Genomic DNA, 12,102 nt, shown 5'->3' with positions numbered 1-12,102 from the left:
TGGACGATACATCCTTCTCATTGCTGTTGTGTGGACGATACAGAGCTTCTCATTGCTGTTGTGTGGACGATACAGAGCTTCTCATTGCTGTTGTGGGGACGATACAGAGCTTCTCATTGCTGTTGTGGGGACGATACAGAGCTTCTCATTGCTGTTGTGGGGACGATACAGACCTTCTCATTGCTGTTGTGGGGACGATACAGACCTTCTCATTGCTGTTGGGGGGACGATACAGCCTTCTCATTGCTGTTGTGTGCAGGATACATCCTTCTCATTGCTGTTGTGTGCAGGATACAGCCTTCTTTAATGAACTATTGGAGTAGTAAAAAAGTAGAACTGATGATGATGTAGTAAGTATACGACTTCAGTGTCTTTCTGCTTTCCTCCCTCCCTGCAGTACCTATCATCCCAGACATCCCGATAGTGGACGCGGAGGCAGGGGAGGATTACGACAGTTACCTGATGTACAGCAGTGAGGTCCTCAAGTCACCAACAGGCTCCAAGAGACCCAGCGTCTCAGACGAAGGTGGGTACCCACGGACTATGCCATGTCACCTGGCTCTCTCTGCGGCCTGTCTTCAGAGGCATACTGGGGGGCTGTTTTGTGTTTGGAGTGGATCCCGGGAAGAGTACATGTTGCTGTGTAACAGCAAATGGGGATTAAGCTCACAGTTTTTTATATTTTTGGATCTCATGTTGGCTTGTTTCTTAGAATAGACACATATTGGTGGTAGCCCTCCCACCCCATACATACTCTTTCTTTCTAAGTTGTTAGCAAGCTAGAGACAGTGCCTCAAAACATGGGATTGACTTTGGGAAAAGTCACATGGCCTATTGGACTGTCAACTGATCATCAGTGTTGATATTTGATGTGAATCTGGTAGTTGCTTATTAAGATTTATCTTCAATGTTTGTATGATGTAATAACTTCATACTATAATATTTGCAGGTCTCAAAAGGGTCTCAAACAGGAATTTCATCCATTTAGGGGCAAGGCCATTTGGCCTTCCCTGTCACAAAAATGTTTAGAGCACAAGGGCCACATGTCAGAGCACAAGGCCACGGAGTGAAATAGGAGAACAGAAATTACTTGAATTGCTGATAAGACAAAAAACACGCATGACATAAAAATATACATGATTCGCTTTTTTAATATCATACTTTGAATAATAACCTATTATAAATGATATGATTTTCCACATTAAATTATCATAACTTCATCTTTGAAATATAATCTACACCTCCCTCATAATTTGTATAGATTCTGGAATTTGATTAATTCCAGAAGTTTTAGTTGAGAGCATTCCACAACAAACAGGCAACGATATTGACAGTTATTAAGTAACGTTAAGGCCAGCTAGCCAGACGGATAACATTACCTCAGTTACCCAAAAGTAAACCTCTAAGTATCTTTTAACATCACAATCACCTGCGCTAATGAGTACGACCTAAATAAAAAAAAAGTGACTTATTTGTGCGCGTAGCAAGTATTCTTTTTTCACCACAGACGCTGCCATGTCGAGCTACAAACGTACAAACAAACCGACTGCTGACCACGATATAATTTGTTTTTTTACAGTAGCAAGAGCAACATGGCCATAGTGGCAGTAGGGCGTACGAAAGGCAACGACAGCCTTGGCCGTCGTGAAATTCCTACGATGGTCATAGAGGAAGCCCTGTGTTAAGGCCCAATCCTGTACCTTTTTGTGATGCGAAAACATTTGAACCTTTCATAATAATAGTCCTATCAGTCCTATAGATCATAATAAATCTCAGGACAGTGTCTATAATACTTTATCAAACTAGCACAGCTGCTGTCACAGCAAACTCCACACAGTTATCACTGACTAGCTAGATATTCATTTCGTACTCACCAATCAATGTCTGTGTCTATGGGATCTTTCCAAGTGACATTAAAGAATTTACCTCTCAAAATGTGTTACCTACTTATGCGCTGTTTGTCCTAAAGTAAATGGTAATACACTTCAATATGGGGCTACATAAAGAGCAGGACAAGCATATAAATACATTGTATTATAAATACATGTGTTTAAGGTCTCTGGGAGTCGTAAGACAACAATACTACCTTAAGTGGACAGTAAAAACATTTACTCTAATGGTAGACTAAAGAATATCTATTTGAAACCCATGCATTTTCCTACTAAGACATGCCTCCATCCAGTGTTCCTCTACAACTTTTTGCTACACTGAAACATCAAATGTTCCTCCAAGAACCGCTAAACTAATTGAAGGTACAAATACGAACGATTGATCTGCAGTGTTTCCTTGATTAAATCTAAGGGTTCTTTAGTGTGCTCCATGGTTCCTGACGTCACCGCTAATACTGAGAGTATTGAGATAAGTGAGTGGGTCTCACTGGCGTAGACAGAGAAAGTTATGGAATCCAAAGAGAAAAGGTCTTTAAGAGTCACGGGTCAAGGCTGATAAACAGGAGGGTCTCCTCTATCATTCTCTTAATTTTGCTCTCTGTTTTCTTTCTGCCTCTCCTTTCTTTCTCTTTATTCATTAAGAAACTGACATTATCAGACCACAAAGTGCTGTCTCTTCATATTCCTCTACATGGCTTTGGGTTCTATCATAATAGCCATTAAACCAGTCTAACATTTTCTTTTTCATGGCTTTATAATGCCGATCCATTCATCTATCATTGCAAATATAATCTGTGCCTTCTGAGAGCCTCCAGACATCTGTAGTGGTAGATATCACAGATGCTACGTCCAAGCGTGTTACTCCTCTTCCTCGTCCTCTCTTAACTCCTTTCACCACTCTCCCTGATACCAATCGCCACACAAAACATCTGCCATGCCAACCATCAGTCCAGACCAACCCCCACCCACCGTGCCTGCTTGCTTGCGTCTCCTCTTCATAACAAGGCTTTATCAAGTTGGTGGGTTCCAAGCTGGACCTGCGTTCGGTGTCCTGGAAGAGGCATGTGGATGTGATCCCCTACCGAGTCAGCACAGACACTGATTCCAGCACCGAAGAGACCCCCCGGCCCAGCCGAACACAGACACCCCAGCAAGGTGAAGACCTCACTGGACAGGCAGACAGATAGGGAGGCAGACAAACAGACAGGCAGACAACTGAAATGCCATGCTAGACCTTCCACTGCTGCTGTAGTGTCCATTTGCCACCTTCTTTCTATCTACAAACCAAGTCTTCAGATCTAATCGCCAGCAGTTTTACACTTTCCACTCTTTTCCTGTCTATACCCCTGGTCCTGTCCATACCCCTGGTCCTGTCGATATCACCTGGTCCTTTCAATATCACCTGGTCCTGTCCTTGCCTGTGAGCACCCCACCCAAAGAGGCGCTTCCAATCCTATCATCAACTGCCCCACCTCCAGTTGATGATCCTGGACAGGCTTTTCCAGGTGCCTGTCTGTCTCTCCTGTCTGACCTCTTTACACCTCTCTGTGGAGGCGGGCCCTGGGGACGGAGGTAGCTTGTAGGGTTCAAAGGTCTCAGCGGTTTAAATGCTTCTCTTGGCTGTTGAAGTGGTAATGCCAAATATATGTATGTCCTTGTGTGCTGACTAAAGTTAGAAGGTGTCTGTTACTCCTGCTGTTTGTTGTGATTTGCAGGTATTCATGCAGTTGAATCCATTATTTGGATTCAGAATGTTGTTTGGTTCCTGAAACACTTGGTTTGTTTTTCTTTCTCTTCCTTTCTCACTCCTCCGACTCTTCTCATCTTTGTCTTTCAGAGCAAGTAAACGGGAGGTGGGAACAGAACTTCCTGTTCCCTGGAGGCGGTGGTTCAATGTCACGCAGCGCAAATATGTCTTCGTCAAGCTACGGCCAGGCTTCTCCCATGTCCACACTCAGCTCCAACCACAGAGGAGGGGGTGGGGGCTCCATGACCATGGATTCCACCACCACATACATCTCTGGACAAGGTAACATAGCAGATTCTCTATCTAAATATGTAAGATTTTAAACCTGTCTTTAAAATGAGTGTTTGTTTTTCACTTTCACACAATACATTCCAGTTAAATGGTCTTAACTGAACAGTGCACCAGTTCAGCAAGCTTGGACTGAGATTCCAATGGGGACAGACTGAGAGAGTTTCAAAGGCAGACACGTTGACACCAAGAGCTCTAAGAAACTCTGAATTTAGGCCTGTGCTATATGTCTCTTGCGCTGTTTCCATTCCTGGTAGTCATTATTATCATAAGACTGACCCTTCTTCTCTCCTACAGGAGGAACCTCCCTCTCTCGTACACAGATGATTGGGGGCGGCACACGGACAGAGAACGTTGTCATGAGAAAGCGGTCGGAGAACAGAGGCTACTATGAGTATGACGACAACATCCGAGATTCCATTGTCATAGGAGACATGCACAGTGGATTGTCAGGCTACTCTGAAGGCCAAAGTAAGATTTGCTAAAGCACATTTTAACTCATTCAAAACAAAACAAAATAGTGTATTTGAAAGAATCTCTCTTTTATTTCCTAGGTAGTGTGACCAAGAAAATACATGATGTGATCAGTACTCACAGAGTATGAAAAATGATGCATGGCTGTTTACTTAGTCACACTAACTGCCAAAAAAAAGATTTTGAGCTACTTTATTGATAGTGAGGGCCAAATGCAAACCCCCAGAGGGTATCTACACTCCAAGGAGATTATAGACATTACTTTCTTGACAAGACATTTGTTTATGTCAAGCTCTTGGGTTTGATGTATTAAATGTTTCTTTCATCTTATGGAACGTTCCACAACTAAAGTTTAGCTAATATCTAACTACTTTAAGTGCAGTCAAAGCTATGAGTGTCTAAATGAAGGGTGAATTTAGAGTGGTAAAATTACAGGAAAAAGTAACCTAACAATTAGCTAGAGGTTTGGAACATAAGGCAAGCTAAAACTCCACCTATGCAAAACCTGCTGATTAGACAATCTTGCATTAAAGAGGCTAAATGTAGGATTTAATGAGAAATATTATTGTAATATAAGAAAATGTCCATAATATATATGTAACGGCGGAATGATAGTGTTTAATAACATTTATTCACCAGAAAATGTTTGTGCACTTCATACACTGATGAGCCAAAATATTATGACCACTCATGGGTGAAAGGAATAATGTTGATCATCTCCTAACGCTGCCTGGTCTCATTGGAGTACTTATATTATTTTACATAAATTTTTGACAGCCAAATTCATAAGATATATCACATTAGGTGAAATAACGAGTAATAATCCAGAAAAAAATTATAATTGGCAGAACCTGTGGCCTTCAGCTCCATAGAACGGTGCACTACCCACTCCTGCAAATAGGAATGTAACATAACCTAACATATTATTTGAAATTGGGTGCCATGGATTTACGTAAAATAGTCTACATATTCCAATGAGACCATGTTGCCTAACAAGTGCAAATGTCAATGTCTTGGTTGATTTGATGGCAAGCGAACATAGTCAATAGTCAACGTGTTGGATACATGTGAAATGGGCAGGAGTAAATACCTGAGCGACTTTGACATGGGCCAAGTTGTTATGGCCAGACGATTGGGTCAGAGCGTCTCTGAAACGGAAAAAGCTTGTGGGGCGCTCCCGGTCAGCAGTGGTGAGTACCTACCAACCGTGTTCTGAGGAGGAACAAACCACAAAACGGTGACAGGGTGTTAGGCGCCCACGGCTCCTTGATGTGCGAGGCCAACGAAGGCTATCCCATCTTGTCCGAACCAACAGAAGGTCTACTGTTGATGCTTATGAGAGGAATGTGGGATGTGCTGGACCAACAAATCCAATCCACAGTGGCTCCACCTCGTAATTTACAGGATTTGAAGGATCTGCTGCTAATTTCTTGGTACCAGATACCACAGGACACCAGATACCACAGTCCATGCCTCAGCCGGTCAGCTGTGTTTTGGTGGCACGTGGAGCAACAGCAAATTAGGCAGGTGGTCATAATGTTTTGGCTCATCAGTGTTTGTCATTTGGTTGTTTATAAATTCTATACAGTTCACTCATTTTCTGTTCAAATGACGATAACCACTGCCTGTTGCAGGAAATCATTGTTCCATCAAAATCGCTTATTTATATTTTCCTAAGTTGTTTATCCCAAAGATTGTTTTTTCAGCTGGATACTAAAAGAGAAAAAAAAAATCACCTGGTAGACGGAACATATTATACGTATATCTGGGACATTTTATTAAATACTATGATATCTTACATTGAAATAGCTTTCATGAATTCGAATTTGCAAAAATGTATGACATGTTAAGAATTTTTGCAAAACGTAGATGTTAGAACGTAAGATATGTTAGGAATCTACCTGCGATTCCCCCAGTTTCCTCATTGGGATTAACTTCTACATAGTGCCCCTTAATTGTATTTTCATCCAGCAATTATATAAGGTAAAAACACAAGTATCATTTTGTCACACAGTGCAGTTTCATCAACAATTGTTTAACAGAACTTAGATTGCACTGGCTCTTTAAAGAGCTTGTCATTCACAATCCACTCTGATACAGGTCACCGACATAGGGTTTTACTAAAGCACTGAGATAAGATTTTTGATTACTAGGAATTTGCTGGCGGCGATTCCATTGTATCGTTTTCTTTTCTGTCCTATACTATTGAAAGCTGGGAGAAGCTTATCTGTTTGTCTGCACCAATCGTGCCTGTAAATGTAAGATCTACGAATATTCTGCAGCAGGCTTATGGATGAGGTGCATGAGGAGGATGGCTTGGATATCAGATATTGATAACAGGGGGCAATTGGCTGTGTAGAGCTATGCAGGAGCTATGCTGACTGTCGCTCTCCTTTTCTCTTGTTATCCTCCCCCTTTCAATCCTCTCTGCTGCCCGGACTCCTTCCTACTCCTTCCCCTGTTACGTCTCCCCTTCCTCTACTTCCTGGCCTCTCCTCTTTCTCCATTATGCTCTCTTTTGCCCGCTCCCTGCATCCTCAGGTACATATGGCTTCAGCCCAACTAAGACTCTTACATCGAGTCAGTACAGCTACGGTATGTCTCAGGCTTTTCGGGGCAGGACCCATTCTGAGGATGTCAACGATGTGCTACTGAACCTGGACAGGGTGCTCCTGGGTGAGTCTGTCTGGAGAACACACAGCTGCCCTCTTCCACCTCACTGGGAGAGCCTGTAGGATTAAAGCCATACTATGGGCTCATCCTATCATGCCTATTGGTGGTGTGAGAGGAATGCTTTGTGTTGCTGAGGCTTTTTTTATGGCTTTAATGTGGTTGATAGGTATCTATTTCTTCCTCTCTCCCTCTTTCTGTCTCTTTAGTCTCTCCTCTCCAATTCGCCCGCCCCCCTCTAACTGATCCTACCTCATCTAGGTACTGTCCATGTTGATCCTGGATGAATTCATGTGACTGTCTACCTGAGCATCACAAAATAAAGTGTATATTTTCCGAATGTCCTTATTGTCCATAAAGCATTAATCTACAGTTGCACCAACATGATATATCGGCCAGCAATCAGTATCAGACCATAATTGGCAAAAAATGTAGTGATTGTCATTGGCTGATTGCTTGTAAATGGACGATTTTCTTTCTGACCTATTGTGTTTGTCATGTGTCCTATTGTTTTATGGTTATTGCAACCTACATAAACATAACAAGAAAAATTGTTTCAACCATGTTGGTAGGCTATAGAGTGTTTATTGACAAACATTTTGTTTATCATTATTTATTTTTTAACAAGCTTAGAAGTTTAAGCTAAGTATATTACGTGTTAATTATGTTATTATTATATTCTCCATTTTTATATGATGGTATATTCTTAAAGAAGGAATTTACGTATTCACAAAAAAATTATATATATTTTCCAAATATATATAGTACTTTCTAATTGCAACTTTAAGGTCTATATTTTTGAGTGCAGTTTTGGTTTTACCAGTGCATGTAGGAAAAGGCATGTTTTTTGCCCCTAACAGAGTAGGTGGCCAAGTCTTAAACAAGGCATTTCAGTCACTCATATTTAATTGCTTTTAGAAAGGGTTCACTTAGTGTCATATCATAGCTAAGTTTTTTAAAAGCTAAGATTTTTTGTACTTCTTTTTGGATGCATTAATTAGACTTTAACTGAAGCAGTTGTTGATATTTGAAATATTGGAAATAATGCTGGAGCTAATATTCTAAGAATATATATGCTGAAATGAATCTATGTCAGTACTGTACCAGTTTTAGATACTGTAGATGTTTGAACTGAGTGCTTTGAGTGATTCATGTCCTTTCTTCAAATTAAAGCCCCTAGAAATCTTTTGAAATCTTGTGGATTGGCAGTATGACACAGGGATATCATTTTATGTTCAGATGATTTTAATCAGTATTTCACAATGGATTGTCTCTGTTCAACTCTCAAATTCTGATTTAAATTACCCACTGTATTAGGGTGTAGCTCTACTTTGCAAACCTAAGGTACTTCCAGATGACAACAAATATGTTATGATTGATTTTGATCAAGAGAGCTATCCAGTCTACTGCAGACTCTATAATATCCAGAACTGTCATTTTGGTCACTTGCAAATTATAATTTTTGTGTTCAGCCAATCCTTTTCCTAAGACTTACAAACTCACAAACCTTTCCTGATAAATCCAGTCTATTTCATGTAACATCCATAACATTCATTCCATTATTTTGTGCGCAAATGTGTGCTGGAATCACTCCTCCATATTGTGCTTGACCCCCCCCCCCCCCCCCCAACCAATTTGTCCAATTGTCCTCCTTTCTCATATACCTCTGTATCTCCCATGTCAGAGTCTCGGCCCTCTCCTGGGGTCCCTGACACTCCCACAAGGCTGGTGTTCTCTGCCCTGGGCCCCACAGCCCTGAAGGTCAGCTGGCAGGAGCCACACTGCGAGAGGGACGTGCTGGGTTACTGTGTCCTGTACCAGCTGCTGAATGGAGGTACGGATATATGAAGATTTGTGCACCGCTGTGACCACGTTTCCCCCTGTTTGGACTTGGGGACTATGACATGTCTAATCTGATTTGATCGGCATGGTTTGAAGGATCGTTCGAAGAATTTCGTTTCCAGCCATGTAAATTCCGTTAGATCTCAAATCCTTGTTTCTGGATCTCTGTATGATAATAGGCCCCTTGTCCCCTTCTCTAGGTGATGTGAAGCGTATTAACGTGTCCAGCCCAGCAGAGAACTCCGTGGTTGTGCAGGATCTGCTTCCTAACCACTCGTACCTGTTCAAGGTGAAGGCTCAGAGTCAGGAGGGCTGGGGACCGGAGAGAGAGGGAGTCATCACCATAGAGTCAGCCGTCGACCCCAACAGTCCACTGAGCCCAATGCCTGGTAGTCATGTACACCCTTAATTCACAACTATCCCCTGCCGCTATCTCACTGTTTAACTATACATTTACCTTGTCTCTGTGTTTCTGTTTAACTATACATTTACCTTGTCTCTATGTTTCTGTTTAACTATACATTTACCTTGTCTCTATGTTTCTGTTTAACTATACATTTACCTTGTCTCTATGTTTCTGTTTAACTATACATTTACCTTGTCTCTATGTTTCTGTTTAACTATACATTTACCTTGTCTCTATGTTTCTGTTTAACTATACATTTACCTTGTCTCTGTGTTTCTGTTTAACTATACATTTACCTTGTCTCTATGTTTCTGTTTAACTATACATTTACCTTGTCTCTGTGTTTCTGTTTAACTATACATTTACCTTGTCTCTATGTTTCTGTTTAACTATACATTTACCTTGTCTCTATGTTTCTGTTTAACTATACCTTTACCTTGTCTCTATGTTTCTGTTTAACTATACATTTACCTTGTCTCTATGTTTCTGTTTAACTATACCTTTACCTTGTCTCTCTCTCTTGTTACTTTGTGTCTTTCCTTCTCTCACCCCATCTACTCTCTTCCTGACTGTTTCTGTCTTTCCACATCTCACCCAGGTTCTCCCTTCACTCTGAGCACCCCCAGTGCTCCCGGCCCCCTGGTGTTCACAGCTCTGTCCCCCGAGGCACTTCAGCTGAGCTGGGACAAACCACGCAAACCCAATGGAGACATCCTGGGCTATGTGGTCACCTGTGAACAGCTGCACGGAGGAGGTGAGGCAGAGCACTGAGACATGATCCATCATCAGAGATGTTAAATATTTCTTGTCTCCTTTATTTTGCTCATCTCCTGTACTTCTCATGGACAATCTTCTAATCCCCCATCACCCATGTGTCTCTTCCAGGGGACATGCGTACCTTCCAGGTGAGCGGTGACAGTGCCGAGACCAGTTTGACTGTTCCAAACCTGAGAGAAAACATGCCGTACAAGTTCAAAGTTCAGGCCAAGACGACCCAGGGCTTCGGGCCCGAGAGGGAGGGTATCATTACCATAGAGTCTCAGGAAGGGGGTAAGAGTTTTTCTTTCTTGTGTTTAAATCAAATGATTAAAGTGTCAGTACTAACTTTAAATGTACCATTTTGGGTTACATATTTTGATGCCTGTATTCAAATCTGTAAGTTTGGAATTATATCGTATACTATCGTATATAATGTGATTTATCTTTTTCCCTTTTCTAGGTAGCGTGTCTCAAATAAGTGGAATAGGTGGTATGTCTCAACTGGGAGGCCTAAGCGGTTTGTCTCAACTAGGAGGCATGTCTCAGTACAGCACCCAGTCAGTGACCAACAGAGAAGTGTTCCAACTGCCGACCGACGTCACCACCCACACCAACGTAACACACACCATGGTTAACGACCCCTACTTCTCAGGTAGCGTGTCAATCTCATGTGTTCCTTTCTCTGGCTTGGTCACACACAGACACACACACACGCGCGTTACACGCTCTCTAACACTCTCTCCTGCCCACAGGAGACGGTATGATGATGACTGGTATGACGACTCAGCACATAGAGACCGGGGGCATGGTGACACGTCATGTGACCAAGGAGGTGGTTCAGAGGAGCATGCAGATGGCTGGCACCAGCAGCGTCACCAAGAAGGTCGAGAGGTCGTTCTATGAGACCTGAGCTCAACACGGCCCCCGCTCTGTCTGTTACAAACAGTGGCTCCTGTCGTGTCTCCCCTGACGTTCTTTTGTTTATAGTTTGTGTCGCTTGTTTTCTATTTTGGTGAAAACCTTTTACACTCAAAGAACTCTACTACACCAATAAAGAGATGTGGTGTTGTAGATACTATTTAAAAACACTCTTCACAGCTCCCTCTATTGGTTCTTCACTGTATGACGCCTAGTGGTTTAGATTTTGCTGGGACACTAGTCTGAGGTCTCTGTAGTTTAGAGTCTGCTAGTGCTAATATCCCTTGACACAAGATTAGCTGAGAGATTAACAGAGGGACAGTGTTTACTAGGGTTCGTACTTGGCTGCGGTTTGTTAAATTGATGGCCTCTTTGTGGTAACCGTCTGCCAGTGCTTTAAAGGATGTTTGTTCGTTGGGTATCCTATTGCATTGTATTACCGTATCGTTGGTAAAACTCATTTCAAACATGAAACATATTAAAGTGATATGGGATCTGTATGTTTGAGGAAATGGAATTGAAATATTGAAGCCAAATACTATATTGCTATGTATTGTTTGTGTATAAGGTGTTTCCGTTTTGCATCTGTCAATTGGCATATTTTCTTTTTGCCAAGCTCATTAAGGTCATGTAATAGTTTACATTTTTATTTCTGTCAAGAGTGCTTCAGTCTCTGCCAAACTAATATATTTTAGAATAGATTGACTAGAAAATACAGATATTTTTGAGGGATTTGTTTTAGCGAGACAAAAAGATTGTATTCTCTTAACAGTATATTGTTTTTTTCCCACTTATGCTGTGCTTTGGTTCAATACAAAATACTGTCTATTGGAATTTTTACTCTTAGTGAGGCATTTCATGTATAATTATATTTATCTGAAAAGTGTTGGATTAATTTGATTAATTTGTTATTAAAAGATATAATAACATTACATCAGTATACCAAAAAATATAAAAGGCAGACCATTTGTAGAATTCATAATTAATTCATAAAGTAATTTGTTTTTTTATGGATAAGACGTCTATTTTATTGCACTTAAGGTAATAAAGATTTAATAAACCATATAAGTGCTATAGTGTTCATACTACCCATTTCTTTTTAAGTGTAG

General features: G+C 41.2%; 1 protein-coding gene across 4 annotated transcripts in view; it reads left to right on the top strand.

The window, feature by feature from the left end:
* itgb4 (integrin, beta 4) overlaps positions 1-11,966 on the top strand; it is a 34,977-nt gene extending 23,011 nt beyond the window's left edge. For 2 of the 4 annotated variants that reach the window (XM_010891889.5, XM_010891888.5), the window contains 10 exons: positions 398-526; positions 3,727-3,918; positions 4,222-4,395; positions 6,940-7,074; positions 8,753-8,902; positions 9,111-9,299; positions 9,915-10,070; positions 10,202-10,366; positions 10,536-10,727; positions 10,828-11,966. In XM_010891889.5, the coding sequence (XP_010890191.2) occupies positions 398-526; positions 3,727-3,918; positions 4,222-4,395; positions 6,940-7,074; positions 8,753-8,902; positions 9,111-9,299; positions 9,915-10,070; positions 10,202-10,366; positions 10,536-10,727; positions 10,828-10,985 (1,640 nt within the window). In that variant the 3' untranslated portion in view covers positions 10,986-11,966. The remainder of the gene's footprint in view (positions 1-397; positions 527-3,726; positions 3,919-4,221; positions 4,396-6,939; positions 7,075-8,752; positions 8,903-9,110; positions 9,300-9,914; positions 10,071-10,201; positions 10,367-10,535; positions 10,728-10,827) is intronic. The other 2 variants (XM_010891890.5, XM_010891891.5) reach the window with 2 other exon arrangements.
* The last annotated feature ends 136 nt before the right edge of the window (positions 11,967-12,102 follow it).

This window comes from Esox lucius, chromosome 5 (genome assembly GCF_011004845.1).
Source record: "Esox lucius isolate fEsoLuc1 chromosome 5, fEsoLuc1.pri, whole genome shotgun sequence".
Classification (NCBI taxonomy): domain Eukaryota; kingdom Metazoa; phylum Chordata; class Actinopteri; order Esociformes; family Esocidae; genus Esox; species Esox lucius.
The sequence above is the reverse complement of the archived record's forward strand: the minus strand, read 5'-3'. Positions and strand labels throughout refer to the sequence as shown.